This window comes from Nyctereutes procyonoides, unplaced genomic scaffold, assembly GCF_905146905.1.
Source record: "Nyctereutes procyonoides isolate TBG_1078 unplaced genomic scaffold, NYPRO_anot_genome, whole genome shotgun sequence".
NCBI classification, from domain to species: Eukaryota; Metazoa; Chordata; class Mammalia; order Carnivora; family Canidae; genus Nyctereutes; species Nyctereutes procyonoides.
This window is the reverse complement of record NW_026575140.1, coordinates 13,774,826-13,792,424: the sequence shown is the minus strand read 5'-3', so window position 1 is coordinate 13,792,424 and position 17,599 is coordinate 13,774,826. Positions and strand designations below refer to the sequence as shown.

At 43.8% G+C, this 17,599-nt stretch overlaps 1 protein-coding gene across 2 annotated transcripts; it reads left to right on the top strand.

The window, feature by feature from the left end:
* The first annotated feature begins 6 nt into the window (after positions 1 to 6).
* KARS1 (lysyl-tRNA synthetase 1) lies at positions 7 to 15,301 on the top strand. Of its 2 annotated transcripts, XM_055306356.1 has the most exons (15): positions 65 to 150; positions 2,830 to 3,009; positions 4,625 to 4,784; positions 5,751 to 5,916; positions 8,620 to 8,713; positions 9,265 to 9,451; positions 9,534 to 9,659; positions 10,537 to 10,656; positions 11,592 to 11,754; positions 11,849 to 12,022; positions 12,183 to 12,268; positions 12,769 to 12,854; positions 13,504 to 13,630; positions 14,347 to 14,490; positions 15,017 to 15,301. In XM_055306356.1, exons 2-15 carry the CDS (start codon positions 2,864 to 2,866, stop codon positions 15,113 to 15,115), a joined length of 1,878 nt encoding a protein of 625 aa, XP_055162331.1. In that variant the 5' UTR covers positions 65 to 150; positions 2,830 to 2,863; the 3' UTR covers positions 15,116 to 15,301. The 2 variants fall into 2 exon arrangements, with proteins under 2 accessions (XP_055162332.1, XP_055162331.1); XM_055306357.1 differs by lacking the exon at positions 2,830 to 3,009 and having other exon boundaries at positions 7 to 150.
* Positions 15,302 to 17,599: the final 2,298 nt, after the last annotated feature.

Here is a 17,599-nt window from a genome sequence, read left to right as displayed (position 1 = left end):
CCCCTCCTCGGAAGAGGCGGGGCTTCCGGCCGTGACCTGGAAATTACTGCGCGACCCTCATCCCTTTCAGGTCGGGCCCTCGGGAAAGATGGCTGCGGTGCAGGGCGCTGAGGTGAAAGTGGACGCCGGCGAGCCAAAACTGAGCAAAAAGTAAGTGTCGCCGCGAGTCATTAAGGGCTTTGCGGCCGGACAGTCCGGACTAGGAAGCGCCTGGAGGCTCCGACTGAGGGGGCCATGCCTGAGGCCTTCCTACCGGCTCTCGTGGGTCCGGCCACGCCGGGACGTAGCCGCTGCACCCCGAAACTACATCCCCCAGGTTGCCCTGGGGTCCGGCTCTGGCGGGGTCCTGTCGTCTCTTCCTGGAGTTAGGAGGAATGAAAATTGACTAGAGAAAAGCGAAATTTACTCCCTTTCTTCTCTGAGGGAAAAAAAAAAGTTCTTTCATTATCGAGCCACGCCTCGCTACCATTTGAAGAAATGTTAGATGCGAAATACCTGCGCTTTTCCTAAAGACCTTCAGATTTTCCTTATCCTCACCTTTGGCTATTCTGAATCTTATGTATTAAGTAGATCCTTTCTAAAACTGTGTTGTGCACCTGTCATTATGGGTTATTGCAAGGATCTCTGAGTATTAAGTAAGTGACCGATGTCTGGCGGTAGGGTCCTTGGAGTGTGAAGGGAAATATGTCAAGATTAGCCTCCTGGAACGCCTGGGTGGCTCAGCGGTTGAACAGGCAGAGGGAGAAGCAGGCTCCCCTCCTGGAGCCGAATGCGGGACTCGATCCCCGATCTCAGAATCACGCCCTGAGCCAAAGGCAGGCGCCTAACCGCTGAGCCACCCAGGCGTCCCAAATACAATCTTTAAAAAAAAAAAAAAAGCTTCCCTTTATTTAAGATTTGTTTATTTATTTATTTATGATAGACACAGGCAGAGAGAAAGAGAGAGGCAGAGACACAGGAGGAGGGAGAAGCAGGCTTCATGCCGGGAGCCTGACAGGGGACTCCATCCTGGGACTCCAGGATCCCGCTCTAGGCCAAAGGCAGGCGCTAAACCGCTGAGCCACCCAGGGATCCCTAGCTTCCCTTTAAACGGCTATGTCCTGTATTCCTGAGTGTGTGTGTGTGTGGTGTGTGTGTGTACACGTGTACCTATATACACACATTCCCTCTCAATCAGGGTTCTTCAATTGAAGCACAGAATCCAGGCAATGTTTTGTTTTCTTAGCATTCCCAATGATGGTTAATAACTAGTACCATTCCAGAGACATAGGAGAAAAGTTCGTTCTTTACAAATAATGGCTGCCTTAGCACATTGGGGCTCAGCTCTTTTGCTGAACCCTGATGGAATACACACTTAACCAGTCAAATTGTTTTTTCCTTTGGGTCTCTGGATTTATGCTTCAGATATTCTAGGAAAATGAGAAAGGAAACATCTAAATTTATGGTTTGATAGTACCCACTATGTTGTCCTTCTGAGAGTATCTAAATGTTTGGAACCTGGTCTTGGACTTATGCCTTTGGGAAAATTGTTTGGACTTTGATCTGTCACATCAGTATAGTTGACCTTTGAACGACTCGAGTTAGGGACACCAACCCCCATATAGACTTAATTTAATAGCCAACCGTTGACTGGAAGCCTTATCAATAACATAAATAGTCAATTAACATGTGGTTTGTATGTTACAGACAAACTGTATTCTTACAATTAAGCTAAAGAAAAGAATGTTTAACAAAATCAAGAGAAAATGGATTTACGCTTCTATACTGTATTTATCCCCCCCCCCAAAAAAAAAATCTGCGTTTAAATGGACCTTGCAAAGTAAGGTGCAGGTGTCAACTGTAATCGAATTTTATATTATTTTTTTAAGATTTTATTTATTCACAAGAGACACCCAGAGACAGGCAGAGACATAGGCATAGGTATCCTTTCCTTGCAAGGAAAGTATTAATGTCCATTTAGGCTCTAGGTGACTAAATGCATTGCTGAAGCATGCATAGTGAAAGTGAATTTGTTGCTGATTTAGCTCTGGAGCAGAGATCTAAAACCAAGTCCAGAACTCAACACCTCATGCTCTTTGCACAGCCTGCACCTTACTTCCTCACATTGTCTAAAAGAATCTGCTCTTAATCTATATTCCTCTAGTGACCAGGAAGTAAAATAATTTTTGAATGATTAATGTTTCCTTCTGTATCGTAATTGTTCTTGGGACTTCCTGCATCTAACCATAGGATGCCAGTTATTTTCTCCCAAGTTTAAAAACAGATGGGCTTCCTGCCAGATGACTCATTCCCAAATGAAAGGTCAAATTAATGTAGTCCAGGACCATTCCTGAAGTTCTTTCCTCCTTGTTCCTAGAGCTCAAACAAGGCTTATCTTTGTCTCAGGTGTGCTCTTGTGTGGCTGGCTTTTCCCTTCATCTAGAGTTTGCAATTGACAGTGACATTTCACATGTTTCCCATTGCCATCTTGGTGGCCAGGTATTTCATCTCCAAGATAGAAGCCATATGTCAGGGGCTTCAGAAACACTGCCTTGGGGCCCGTCTCCCTATTTTCTAGATTGTTGTGATCAACTCTACCTATAAATCATTGATCATCTTGCTTTTGAGTTTTGACCCAGATGTCCACTTTTTTATTATAGCGAGGACAGAACGTTGTCAGAGTTGCAGCACAGTGAGTGTTATAGGGTTGTTGTCAGTTAAGAGGTTCTTGAAGGAACCCTGAAAGATTGTGCAGCCTGCCCCCGCCCCTCACCCATAAGAGTCGGAGTGCTGGTTGGTGTATATATACTGTCTCGTCCCATCTGACACCACATCTCTGTTTCCTGTTAGGTGGTGGTGATCATTAGTTCCGGGGTGTTCTGCCATGTTGACGCAAGCTGCCATAAGGCTTGTTAGGGGGGCCCTGCGCCAAACCTCCTGGGCACAGTGGGGGCAGAGGGAGCTGCGACTGTGTCAACTTGCTCCTTTCACAGCGCTTCACAAGGACAAGCCACTTTCTGATAAAAGAAGGTTGGTGCCCTTACGTTCGTTGTTGCTCTGGGAGCAAGAATCCTTCCCTTACTATGTCCTTACCTGTTAAGCCTCTGGCTAAGTCTTTGGACTTGTTCCTAAGGAAACAGAGCCCTACTACCAAAACCAGTAGTTGTTTCTCATTTTCTCTTTAATAAATTCAGTTTCTCACTCTAGATCCTTGAGATGACTTGTGGATCCTTTATTAGACCAGTGCTGAGAACAAACATTATCTTCCTTTCCTGTCTTTCTGGACTTGGTTTCTCCTGAGGTTAATTTGGTTTCTAGTCTTCGTTCTATCTCTAGGACCTTTTTGGATTTTCCTTAGGATTAAGTCAATTTAAAGAGCAACACCTAGTTGTTTTTTTATGTTAATACTAGGAAGAACGAAGTAGGCTCTGATGCCTACAGACTGAATCACAGCACAGTAGGCCTAACATGTTCTGGAATGATTGTTTTCACAATTGTTACAAGACAGATTACATCCAGAGACACCTACTTTGAAGCCCTCGCGATCAGTCTTCTTACTTAAAAATGATTATTTCAAATCACCAATTTACTTTTTTAATTGAGTTACTCTAAATTCATACTGAGAATTAAGAATGTGCCCCAAAGGCAGATAATGTGTGAGGATGACTTGGTATCATTTGCCATGGTTCATTATGATAGAATATTTGATTAAATTAGCATTGGTAGTTTGAAAGAATGATCAATTCTATTTGAATACTGAGGATACTCTATGCAAATCTCTTTGGTTTCTGGGTTCAGATAGCAAGATTTCAGATCAGTGTGTGGATAGTGAAGGATTTGGCCAGAAATGTATCAAAGATTTCTGTCCTGGGTATAGAGAATCAAGTGTTTAAAATACTGAAGGATACTTAGAATAACTCACATTTGTGAGTTTATTAAATGCTAAGGGCAGGGTCATCTCTACATACATTTTCTCAGTCCTCACAACATTCGGAGAGGAGAGTGTTTTCTGTTATTTCCATTTTACAGATGAGAAGTCACTTGTCCAAGGTCATATAATTACTAGGCAGATATGTCAGGATTTAGTCCTAGGCAGTCTGACTCCAGAGATGTTATATTATTCCCTACTCTCTGCTGGTTTATACACTATTCTACCCAATTTGTTGTCAAAGTCAAGCTCCCATAGAGAGAGACCAATACGGAGAGCCATTGTCAATGCATTGACCAGTGCTGAGCGAGAGGTTGTCAGTGATGTGTCTCCTTGAACTCTGGGAAGCCACCTCTCCCCTACCTGCCCTACCCAAACTAACCTATTCCTTGGAGAGTTGTAGAGAAGGGTGGCAGACACAGCTGGAGATGTTGCCTGATTTGGTTTTTCTTTGCCCTAAGGTATCTTGATTTCATTTGGGATCTCACTCTGGAAAGCAGAGGCTGAGAAAGATCTTTCACATCTTTAATTTAAGCTTACTTTTCCTTTGTCTCAGTCACCTATACTGACTAAGTTGACTAAGAGACTAGCAGGGGTGGAACCAGGCAAGAGCATCCCCACCCCCCCACCCCGAGGCTGTTCATATTTTTGATAAGTGGTTATGGGGCAGAACATAGTAGAGGACTCTCACATTGAACGTTTGTATCTTCCCAACAGTGAGCTAAAGAGGCGCCTAAAAGCTGAGAAGAAAATTGCAGAGAAGGAAGCCAAGCAGAAGGAGCTCAGTGAAAAACAGCTAAGCCAGGCCACTGCTGCTGCCACCAACCACACCACTGATAATGATGTGGGTGCTGAGGAGGAGAGTCTAGACCCAAATGTAAGTCCCCTGGACCACCCCTCTGGCTGGGCATGGGAAAGTGTCTGATGAGACTTAGGCCAATTCCTTGGGGCCAGTGACTAAGAAGATACAGAGGAGCTGGAATAAGCAGTGAGCCCTGGGTGAGGGGGAGCTGAGGGGGGTGCTGCTACTCCATCTTGTTAAAGACACAAGGCATTAACATTTTCTTAACAGGCTGGGAGAATCCTGGACTTCTAAGTGAATCCTGGACTTCTAAGTGACTGATAAATCTTCCTTGAAACTAGCTGGCCCTTAGCAAATCCAGAGAAGTTGTCTCCCTAAAGATTGGCTAGCTAGAATTTACTCTGGACCAGAGATTAGCAAACTGCATTCCATAGGCCAGATTCATCTTTCTTTCCTTGCCTTTCTTCTTATCTGTCCTCCCTGATTTTGAAAATAAAATTGTGTTGGAGCACAGCCATGTCCATTTGCTTACATATGTTTAAGGATGCTTTCATGCTACAACAGCAGAGTTGAGTGGTTGCATCAGAAAAAGTGTGTTTAGACTATTCCTTTTTTTACATCCTACAAGCCCCAGAGGCCTGTCTTGGGGAAAGGTCTTATGTGTAGCCAGGGGTAGGAAAGTAGGAAAAAAGATAACTCACCATGTAGATGCATCCTCAAAAATGGTAACCAAGGCCACCTGTATAAATTAAACTTAACGTTTTAGGCAGAATTCCAATCTTTTCTTTTCATTGAATCATGCATTTCAGAATTCGGCCTTCATTTCCACCTATGGATTTGGCCACTGCATAGTTTACACGCAAATCTCACTCGATACCAAATCCTGAGATTTCAAAGTTGTGGAGGGCCCAGTTAAGCAAACCTCAATGTTTTGGGGCCATTCTAGGGCAAAATACAGTACTCTGCTAGATGGGCTGCTGGTCTGACCAGGGTCAACTTCTGAAAGGCCTTTTTTTTTTTTTCTTTTTTTTCTTTAAATAGCAATACTTCAAGATACGCAGCCAAGCAATTCACCAACTGAAAATCAATGGGGAAGACCCATACCCGCACAAGTTCCATGTTGACATCTCACTCACTCATTTCATCGAAGAGTATGGTCACCTGCAGCCTGGGGACCACCTGACTGACATCACCTTAAATGTGGCAGGTAGGAGGACTCCCTGGCAGTTTGCTGAGCTCCCACAGCAGACAGGCCTCTCCAGTAGCACAAAGGAAGGTCTGTGGTGGTCTTGCTTTCAAGTAGTCTGTGTCTGAGGCTACTTCACGAGGGATAGTGCAAGTACACCCATTCACAGAAAGATGAGCAGCCCTAAGATAGGAGATTGCCTTCTAGATAAGGTGATGCGGCAGAGGAAGGGGCCTTCTCTGAGGGGGAGCTCCTGACCTGATGCTGCTAATTCATAGTCCTTTTTGAAGACTTCCCTTACCAGTGGGAGCCATGGCGCCATGCTCCTAAAAATTTCCACCTGTGGCCTAGGAATGTTTTGCCTTGAGACTATATTTCTAGAGCGCGGTTATTTTGGAGTTGTAGTTATTTGGAGTTGCATGGGATCTTTTCCTTGATTAAAAAAAAAAAGTCTGGGGTGCCTGGCTCAGTCCATAGAGCATGCAACTCTTGATCTCAGGGTTGTGGGTTCAGGCCCCACTTTGGGCATAGAGGTTACTCTAAAAACATCTTTGGGGTGTCTTGTGGCACCTGGGTGACTCAGATAAGCATCCAACTCTTACTTTTGGCTCAGGTCATGATCTCAGGGTCCTGGGATCAAGCCCTGTGTCAGGCTCTGCACTCAGCACTTAATCTGCTGGAGAGTCTCCCTCTACTCCTTCCCTTACTCAGGGGCGTTCTCTCTCTCTAGATAAAATCTTCAAAAAAAAAATCCTTTATTTGCCTCTTCTCCAAAAAATAATGGAACTATTAATTATATAAAATTTAGAACATTAAAAAAAACAGATAGAGGGCAGCCCGAGTGGCTCAGTGATTTAGTTCTGCCTTCAGCCCAGGGTGTGATCCTGGAGACCCGGGATCGAGTCCCATGTCAGGCTCCCTGCATGGAGCCTGCTTCTCCCTCCGCATGTGTGTGTGTGTGTCTGTATGTCTATCTCTCTCTCCCTCATGAATAAATACATAATAAAATCTTTAAAAAAAAAAAAAAAACGAGAGAAAAGTTTAATTACCCATGACTCCAACTACCCAAAAAGAACCTCTGCCAATATCTAAATGCCCAAAGGTTCAAGCCTAGTACTTTTAGCAAAATGTGTCTTGGTGTTAGTCATTCTGACTCAGTATTCTCAGTACACAGTGTGCCCTTCTAATAGGTATTTTCAAGTCTTTCAGGAAGTTTTTCTTATATAAAATTTTTTAGAATTCTCTTTTTGCTTTGGTTTTCTTTTGGGACTCCTTATATCTGTATGTTGGATCTTTCCTTCTTTTTAGTATTTTTCACTTTTTCTCAAACCCTTTTTTCTTTCTTTGTACTTTAATATTTAAATTTTATTCTTCCCAGCTTGGTTTTTCTTAAGGCATTATTGTATTTACTCTTATTTTCTTCTAGTTTAAGTCTTTCTGAAATGACTTTTTATTTCTAATTTTTTTTTTATGTGTGTCATATCATTTCTTAGTTTTTCAGTGGTTCTTATTTGCGGGGGTTTTTGTTTTCTGTCATTTTCTTTTTTTTTTTTTAAGTTTTTTTTTTTTTTTTTTTATGAAAGTCACAGAGAGAGAGCGAGAGAGAGGGGCAGAGACACAGGCAGAGGAGCAGGCTCCATGCACCGGGAGCCCGACGTGGGATTCGATCCCGGGTCTCCAGGATCGCGCCCTGGGCCAAAGGCAGGCGCCAAACCGCTGCGCCACCCAGGGATCCCTGTTTTCTGTCATTTTCTTAATATCTTTCAGCTCATTGTGAAATAGAATTGTTTGTTTATTCTGAGCTTGTCTGTCCCAAGTGCTTTTTTATTTAATAACTAGTATTTGGCCTTTTATTTTTATGTGAAATTAGTTTTCCTGAATGTTAAATGGAAGCTTAGCTTAGCTTTTCCAGCTTTGCTGAGCTTCCTCTTCTTTAGTTTTCTGCAGTGTTCAGAATTACAGCACCTTGCTTTCTGAGATTTCCAGGTTCTCTTTCTCTTCCTCACTTTTGTTGGACCTTCTCTTTCCTTCATCTATGTTTTCCTGATTTTTTTCAGTTTTGTGGGCCTTGTCCTACAAGGAAGCCCTGGCTGTTACATTTAGCATGTTTCTGGGGCTGCCTTGAAGGGCTTCAGCCCATTAGACCTCGTGCAGCCCCAGCTCCCTATACTGGCAGTGGACAGATCCCCTTCTGGGTTCAGCTGCCATCCTCCAATTAGCTGCCATATTTTCCAGTGACTACCTATGGCTCTTTTGGAAATTTTCAGTTCTCAGAACCCTCAGACACCCCATTGCTCCCTAAAGCTTTTTCCCATATGGAGGCCTGAGGGTTCTTCCTGGTTTGCCCCCATTGCTTGTATTGGGATTCCTAGGAATATCTTCCCATGTAATTTTGTTGTATATTTCGTCCGTAACTTTTTGGCCTTGTCCGTCTAGTTCTGTTTTCTGTTTTTACGTGAGGATGGAGGTAGATCCAAAAACTATGCTGCCACCAACACAGTCATCTTCTAGGGTATTTAAAGCCGAGTCTTCCTGCACATCTTTAAGAGATTTAATGAGGATCGTTGTCATGAAGACAAAGATTGGGCTTAACTCTCAGGATAAAATCAAATTGTTCTGGCCTGTGTTCATAGGACATTCTACCCAGACATAAACAATGCAGAAGGAACTTCTTCTAACACTGATACCGTGAAATGGCTTCTGGTATTTTTGTTCTTTTTCTAGGTAGGATACATGCCAAAAGAGCTTCTGGGGGAAAGCTCATCTTCTATGACCTTCGAGGAGAAGGGGTCAAGTTGCAAGTCATGGCCAATTCCAGGTATGTAGAAGTGCCTTGTTGCAGGCCTTTCCAGATTGGCCCAGAGCAACATGACTGGGGACAAAGGCCCATGTGGTCTCCCTTTCCTGTTGGTATTTAAAGTAAATGTAGGCTATGTTGAGTATAGCTGAAAAGAATAAAACAACCCATCTGGTCACCTAGAAAATAACAGCTCTCAGGTTGTGCAGCCATTACAGGTGGATATAACCCTTCAGTAGTTGACAGAAGAATCTGAGATTCTTCCCAGGCACACACTAAATAGGCATCAGCAGTTTGGTAAGGATTCCAGAGGTCAGTTTTAAAAACTAAACCAGTGGGAGGTGCCTGGGTTGCAGTCAGTTAAGCATCCATCTCTTGATTTCAGCTCAGGTCCGATCTCAGGGTTATGAGATTGAACCCCATGTGGGGCTCAGCATGAGCCTACTTAAAACTCTCTCTCCCCCTTCCCTTCCCTCTCTATAAATAAATGAATCAATCGATCAGATTTAAAAAAAACTGGTCAGTTTTAATTTGGAATATTGTATACTGAAATACATTTTATTTTCACTAAGGAATTATAAATCAGAAGAAGAATTTATTCACATCAATAACAAACTACGTCGGGGAGACATAATTGGAGTTAAGGGAAATCCTGGGAAAACCAAGAAGGGTGAGCTGAGCATCATTCCCTACGAGATCACACTGCTGTCTCCTTGCTTGCATATGTTACCTCATCTCCACTTTGGCCTCAAAGACAAGGTAAGTTCTTGTGGCATCCTTGCTGTTATCATGGCATTGAATCAGACTTACCAGTAATTTCTGTCTATTGCTTTTGGTTTAGGAAACACGGTATCGTCAGAGATACTTGGACTTGATCCTGAATGACTTTGTGAGGCAGAAATTTATTATCCGCTCTAAGATCATCACATACATAAGGAGTTTCTTGGATGAGTTGGGATTCCTAGAGGTGAGGGAGAGTCCCTACCTAACATGATGAGCTAGTAGCCCTGTTATGCCTACCTCTCACTACTTTTTTTCCCTTTCCCATGCCCTGTGTCATTCATGCCCAACAAAAAGTCCCTTTCTGGCCAGTGTTTTTGTTCCATCTTATTTTTTCAGTGCCCTGATTAAGAAGGCAAGACCTGAATTCTGAGATAATGGACAAAATGTAGGGCTGTCTGCGCACTAATGGTGCCCCATTCAGTGTGTGTGAGCAACTCATTTTGCTTTTTTGTAGCACTAAAAAAAAAATAATTCTATAAGAACGGTAAATGCATGCTATTGTAAAACAAATTCAAAGAAACTGAAAGTCTCCTTTCATATTTCCCAACTTCATTCCCCGAACTTAAGTTTGATATGTATTTCTTCTACACCATTTTGTATGAAAATATATATACATACCTAAGCATGTTGCAGATGAGGTACATGTGTAAATGTTTTGGAAGGGTTTTTTGCTTTCAACATAAATTCCCATTATGTGTATTCTGATGGGACTTTTTTTTCTTTCCTCTTACTGTATTCTGAAGCCTTTTGCATGTCTATAATAACTAAGTCAAAAAATATAAGTTCAATTTACAGTATTTATTGAAATTTTAATTTATAATGTGAAAGTTTATTGGTACTATGTTAATAGTGTTTGGTATTAATAGAAATTGAGATGCTTCTGGAAAATCAGGCCGTCTATACTTTTCTGTCAAGCACCTACACATGACAGTTAGACTTAACTTTCATTTGGTGCTATAACAGGCTTAGACCATTTATCCATACAAAACCTGAGCCAGCCCCAAGGCCTCTGGTTTTACAACCTCTTATCTGAAGACTAAATGTTTCTCCCTGTCATTTAGATTGAAACTCCCATGATGAACATCATCCCCGGGGGAGCTGTGGCCAAGCCTTTCATCACCTACCACAATGAGCTGGACATGAATTTATACATGAGGATTGCTCCAGAACTCTACCATAAGGTAATCAGTAAGTGGATACCCTGTTCCTTATAGAAGCAGAAGTCTGAAAATGCACTGCCTAAAGAGCTGCAGTTAGAAATAAGAGGAACAGAAAGGGAAGAACAGCCAGGAGAGTATTCTAATCTGTCAGGCCCGTGAGTCCTCCTGTGGCTCTTACATTGTATGTTTAGAGTACTTCTTGGATTAGATCTGATTTTAGTCTTTTATGAAAAAGGTTGATCTCTGTCTAGAAGTTGGCAATAAACATCTGTAAGTGACCAGAGTAAATACTGAAGAATGTCATTCATGGTTCTTAATTGCAGACAACAGAACCTGTTATAACTAGTTTAAGCACAAGAATGATGTATTCAAATATATAAGGAAGCTTAACAATTCCCAGGAGGATCAGAGAATCATGGTTGGAGACCATGAGATTAGGAATGATTTTCATGCCTATCTGGGCTGTTCCCATGGAAAACTCGGATCTTTTCCACTAGGGACAGCTAAAACAGCCTCGTAACCCTGGCTCTAGGCACAGGTCATTGCCATTAGGACCTTTGCAGTTAACTTCTTAAAAGCTAGATGTCTCTGGCTCCCTTCACCAGAAGGAATTCTGCAATAGTTACGCCTTCTGTCAACGGCTTTCAAAGGTTGCGTGGGCATGTCTGACTAGTGGGGAGCTTGGGTTACATGCCTGTATCCTAACCCCAAAAGAGGCTTATTTCTTGGGGAGGCTCATACTCACAAGATGAAGTGCTATCCCAATAAACAGAGGTCCTGGGCAACCAGAATGAATGAGGACTATCCACTACAAAGGTCTAAAGGGAGTAGGGTATTCAGCATTTGGTTGGAGATCTGAAAACATGCCTGAGCTATGAAAACCAAATTAGCTTTTGTAGACAAACTTTCCAGAGCCATTAAAATTAGCTGTCATGACCTTGGCTGTGTGTTATTAGATACTGGTGGTTGGTGGCATTGACCGGGTTTATGAAATTGGACGCCAGTTCCGGAATGAAGGAATTGATTTGACTCACAATCCTGAGTTCACCACCTGTGAGTTCTACATGGCCTACGCAGACTATCATGATCTCATGGAAATCACAGAGAAGATGATTTCAGGTAATATCTTCTGTTTTCCTTTGTCTTTCACATATGTCTGAAGGACTGGTGTGCTGCTTTTGGGTCCTCTTTAAATGACAGATTTCTTCCCCAGGGATGGTGAAGCACATTACGGGCAATTACAAGGTCACATACCATCCAGATGGCCCAGAGGGTGAAGCCTATGAGATTGACTTCACCCCACCCTTCCGGAGAATCAGCATGGTAGAAGAGCTGGAGAAGGCCTTGGGGGTGAAGCTGCCAGAAACTAAGCTCTTTGAAACTGAAGGTAAAGTGATGCATTCCTCCACGGAACAGCCCTTCATCCTTTTCAACCCTGAATTAGCTGAGGTCAGGGCTAGGATTTCCCACAGTATTCTTTTTGAATTATACTTTCTTGCTGCGATAGTATGATGTCTTCTGTTCTAACTTGTACATTTGTATTACAGAAACTCGCAAAATTCTTGATGACATCTGTCTAGCAAGAGCTGTTGAATGCCCTCCACCTCGGACCACGGCCAGGCTTCTTGATAAGGTGGGGACTATGCCTTTTTTTTTTTTCTTAAAGATTATTTATTCATGAGACACACAGAGGGAGAAGCAGGCTCCTCACAGGGAGCCTGATGCGGGACTCCATCCTAGATCCCAGGATCACGCCCTGAGCCAAAGGCAGACGCTCAACCGCGAAGCCACCCAGGTGTCCCCAGACCATGCTCTTTAAGTACATGCCCTCTCTGGTGGTAATCAGACCCCTGTTCCCTATGAAGGTGAACTCCACTGTGGAGCACCAACTTCTGCAGCCTCTCAGGAAAGCCCTAATGAGAGAAATAAGAGAATTAACAAGTTTTAAATTCTTATTCTACTAAGCTCTGTGCCAAGTAGTTATGTAATCTCAGTTAAAGCTTACCAGCCATGGAGAAGCTTAGGATAAACCCCTATAGCATCAGGTAGTAGGTAGGAGTGGAGTCCTCCTCCAAGACTGGGACAATCAAAATGCCATTCAGAAAGGATCTCCAGCTCTGCTTTCTCCTTAAGCTTGTCGGGGAGTTCCTGGAAACGACATGCATCAATCCTACATTCATCTGTGATCACCCGCAGATAATGAGCCCTTTGGCTAAATGGTAAGATAAAACATGGTATTTCAGTTACCTATTGCTGTGTAACAACTTTATAATTTAGTGGTGTGAAACAACTCTCAAGAGTTTATGGGTTCATCGGGTAGTCTTTCTGCTCTACAGAGTGATAGCCAGGTAGCTAAGGTAACTCAAGTGGTTGTAACTAGGAACTCAGGCACCTTGTTTCTTCTCCACAGGGGTTCTCGTGCTCCACAGCTTCCTCATGTAGCCTCTCTCTGGCAGTGTAGCCTGGGCTTCCTTACATAGTAGCTAGGTTCCAAGAGGAAGGAGTCCAAAAGAACAAACCCCAATGTGCAAACATATATCAAGCCTCTGCTGAGGTCCAGTTGGCCAAAGCAAGTCATATGGGCAGCCCGGAGTCAGTGTGACGGGGCACAGAAGAGCATGAGTATAGGAGGTATGGTTCAGTACAACCGTTTGCCACACAGGTGTGCTGTGAAGATGATCAAAGCTTCTGTGGCTCTCACCCTCCTCACTACCGTACCAAATGATTTGGTGCCAGAATGCATCACGGGCCTCGGGTCTCAATGTACAACACATATGAGTCAGCTAGAATTCAGGAACTCTTGCATTTGTAACAGATGTTATGGTGAACCTGTATATTCAGCCCTCCCCTTTGGGCTCCTGTCCCCAGGCACCGCTCTAAAGAGGGTCTGACTGAGCGCTTTGAGCTGTTTGTCATGAAGAAGGAAATCTGCAACGCCTACACCGAGCTCAACGACCCTGTGCGGCAGCGGCAGCTATTTGAAGAACAGGCTAAGGTAAGGAAGTGTAGGGTGGGAAGCAAAGGCATTGTGTTGCCTCATGTACCTACTCCTTAGACAGTGTAGCCTGAACCCAGGTCTCTGTCATTGTCTGCATCTCTTGGTGACTTCAGCAGAGATGAAGGTTAAAGCCATGAGCTTCACTGGAGGAAGTCACCTTTCCAGATGGAGAACTTGGCTGGTTTGGGCCCTAGAATTTCCACATAGAGGAGTTAGGCATGATTTTTTTCTGTGTGGGGAGTGTGATGCTTGCATTAAAAGTATATCTGCATAACGAGAACATCATTTTTCTTAAATGGTACATTTATTAAGGTGGCTTGGGGGTGAGAGGCAGGGAGATTAGTGAAGACAAACCTGCCCGCACCAGCACTGCCACGGATGTGTAGTTTCAGGAAATGAGGAAAAGACTCTTGGGAATCCTCAGTCTCCAAAAAATCTGTCTCGCTGGACTTATAGAGCCTGGGGCACTGGAGGTGTTTTCATTTCACAGAGAAATTCGCATGTGTTCCCAAGTGGGGCTCACCAGCCCTGACCTTGAATTTGAAAGAAATAGCTCCATCCTGAAGTTACTGGGAAACCAATTCCCAAGAAGTACTGCTATGGGTGTCCATAGCATCCCCAGAATGGTCATCCCTGTGAACGTGCTGACATGCTCACTCAGACACGGAGAGACAGCATAGCCTGGACTAGTGTCACCGTTTGGTTCTCTTTAGGCCAAAGCTGCTGGCGACGATGAAGCCATGTTCATAGATGAGAACTTCTGCACTGCTCTGGAATACGGGCTACCCCCCACCGCTGGCTGGGGCATGGGCATCGACCGTGTCACCATGTTTCTCACAGACTCCAATAACATCAAGGTACGTGGTGGTCCTCTGGCACACACTGCCCTGGAGAGCTCCATTCTTGGAGGCAGGAGATGGCAGGCCAGGAGAAGGAAGAAGGGGCTTTGGGATGAAAGGAGGACCAGGCAGAGAGCAATACACGACTCCACAGGACAGTCAGGGCATCTGATCTGATGGGATTTGGGGGTTTTCTACCTGAGGCAGAAAGAATACTCATTTTTTGCATTTCTTGATGATCCGAGGAACACGCTAAGTCCTCTCCATGTGTTATCTCTATGTGTTATTTCCTTACTTAAGTTAGCTCTATGAGATGTAGAAACTGTTGTTACTCCCATTGTTATAGATGGGGAAATGCTACACTAAGAGAATCTCTGTTCTCACTCATTCTTTTCCATCCTCTATAATAGGAAGGGACTGAGTTGAAATAGAAACCTAGATCTCTGGATTTGAGTGGCAACAATAACCAAAAGCAAAACGAATGAGTGAATAGCTATGAAAAAGAGCGTGCTTCTCACCTCAAAGTGTGTTTTCTCTCCTGCAGGAAGTACTTCTGTTTCCTGCCATGAAACCCGAAGACAAGAAAGACAGTGGAGCTACCCCTGAAACATTACAGAGCACGACAGCTGGCACTTCTGTCTAGAAAAGGATCACTGCAAGTCCTGTAACTCAGGCCTCTCTGCATCTTGCACAAGTTCAAGGACTGCAGGGGAGTTCTCACGTGTTGCTGTCCATTTGACGATCACAGTTCAGTTCAGCTACGAGAATAGAGAAGAGGAATTAAAAATTCCTTTTTACTTCTTGTTCCCAAATAAACCATTTGTCTCTACTCTCGTCTCATGACTGTGTTTACTGTGGAATGTCAGCTTTTACTCAGACAGCTGGTCTAGTGAATGTTTAGGATTATACTACTTTATTCATTCAACAAATTCATATTAATGTCTGCCCTGTACCAGGCATTGTGCTAATGGATTGGGGACAGCAGTGAACACATGAAGCAGCTGGGGGAAACCAGGGAGGAGTCCTACCAGGAAGGACTTGTCTTTTGCATCTCAGCAAAACCTGCAAGTGTCCCAGCAAGTTGTCATTTCTGTAGCCGTTACAATGATGTGGGTGCGCAGAATCTCCTCACTGGGAATTAACTTCAGAGAGTGTTGAGCATCTCCACCCCGTTGCTGGTGTTTCAGCACAGGTTCCAAGAGCACTTGGCAGCGGTGAGAGATAACCAGGAAGTATTTCAGAAGAAACCCTTCCAGATGCTACATCCTTTGGCAAGATGGTGTTAAAATGAAAACCATTTCCCCAAAGGAAAGGGTACAGATTCGAGATATGGTACTGGACTTCAGGCAGCACCACCACTGTAAAAGGCAACAAGAATCAATAAGGTCACAAGTGACCTTTAAGGAGCTGTTTAGGGGTACCTGGGTGGTGCAGTCAGTTGAGCGTCTGACTCTTGGCTTTGGCTCAGGGTTGTGGGATGTAGCCCCAAGTTGGGCTCCGCACTTAGCTGAGAGTCTGCTGGAGATTCTCCTTCCTTCTGCCCCTCCCACTTGAGCTTGCTCGCTCACTCGCTCTCTCCCTCACATAAGTACATCTTAAAAAAAAAAAAAAAAAAAAACTGTTTAGTAGTAATCTGGGGACAGAAGCTAGCTGTCTGGCCTCAAGTCTGGAGACAGATGAACTGAAGCAATAGACAACTTGTGGGATTTGGCAGGAAGAATGCTTAGAAGGAACAGGCTTATAAGTCTTCACTGCCTCTTGAAACAGTTGAAGGCTCACAATTTGCTAACTACTATACAGGGGTAAACAGGCACAGTCCCGAGCATCCTCAAGCTTCCAGACTTCTAAGGAAAACAGACATACAATAAGTCATTTTTTTAACTGTAAAATGGAAGTTCTAATAAATGCTTTGAAGGAGAGTTCCATGGGGTATTGAGAAACTAACAGACCTAGTTAAGGTTTACCAAAGGACATTAGAATCTGAGATTTGAAGGAAGGTAGAGCATTAAGTAGTTAAAGAAGGAGAGGGTTTTCCATGGTGTAGTAGCAAGCGCAAAGGCCCAGAGATAGGGAAAGCACAGGAAAGGTGAATGACACTAGATGGAGTACAAAAGCCCATGAAAATATATGCTACCAGATGAAGCAGAAGGAGGCTGGCCATACAGGGGTAGGAACCCTATTATGGGATTTTGTGTATTCTCTGAGTCCTACTATGGGATTTTGTATTTTGAGAGTGCTGAAACACTAAAGTCTTTAAGTAGGGCAGTGACATCACATTTGTGTTTTGAAAACCTCAATCTGGGGATCCCTGGGTGGCGCAGCGGTTTGGCGCCTGCCTTTGGCCCAGGGCGCGATCCTGGAGACCCGGGATCGAATCCCACATCAGGCTCCCGGTGCATGGAGCCTGCTTCTCCCTCTGCCTGTGTCTCTGCCTCTCTCTCTCTCTCTCTCTCTCTCTCTGACTATCATAAATAAAAAAAAAAATTAAAAAAAGAAAGAATTGGAATTGGGCAAGGAAAGGTACAAATCTAGAGGTTAGCATAACAATCCAAGAGGAAGACAGAATGGACTATTGCCGTGGAAATGGACAGAAGTGGATGGATTCAAGACACAGGAAGTAAGATCAACAGGACTCAGCAATATAATATATTGTCAGGGTTACTGGAAAGAAAATGACAAGAAGAGTGACTTTTCAGTTTATACAACTAGACTGATGCTGGTACCGATCTCTGAGAGTGATGATCGGGGCTTTTTTAAAGGCAGAAGAGGAGGACATCCAGATGGCTTAGTGGTTGAGTGACTGGCTTTGGCTCAGGGAGTGATCCCGGAGTTCTGGGATTGAGTCCCACATGGGGCTCCCTGCATGGAGCCTGCTTCTCCCTCTGCCTGTGTCTCTGCCTCTCTCTCTCTCTCTCTCTCTCTCATGAATAAATAAATAAAATCTTTTAAAAAAATGGCAGAAGAGGGAGGCAGGTGCAGATTTAAAATGTTAGAGAGAGAGGCATGAGGAGCCAGGGTGCTTAGCCTTGAAGGAGGTCTGTGGCCCTTTTACTCTGAACCAGAGAGAAGGATGGGGTCAAGTAAGTTGCACTCCTGTCTCCCCTAAGGAGTACCAGGAAGAAAAGTG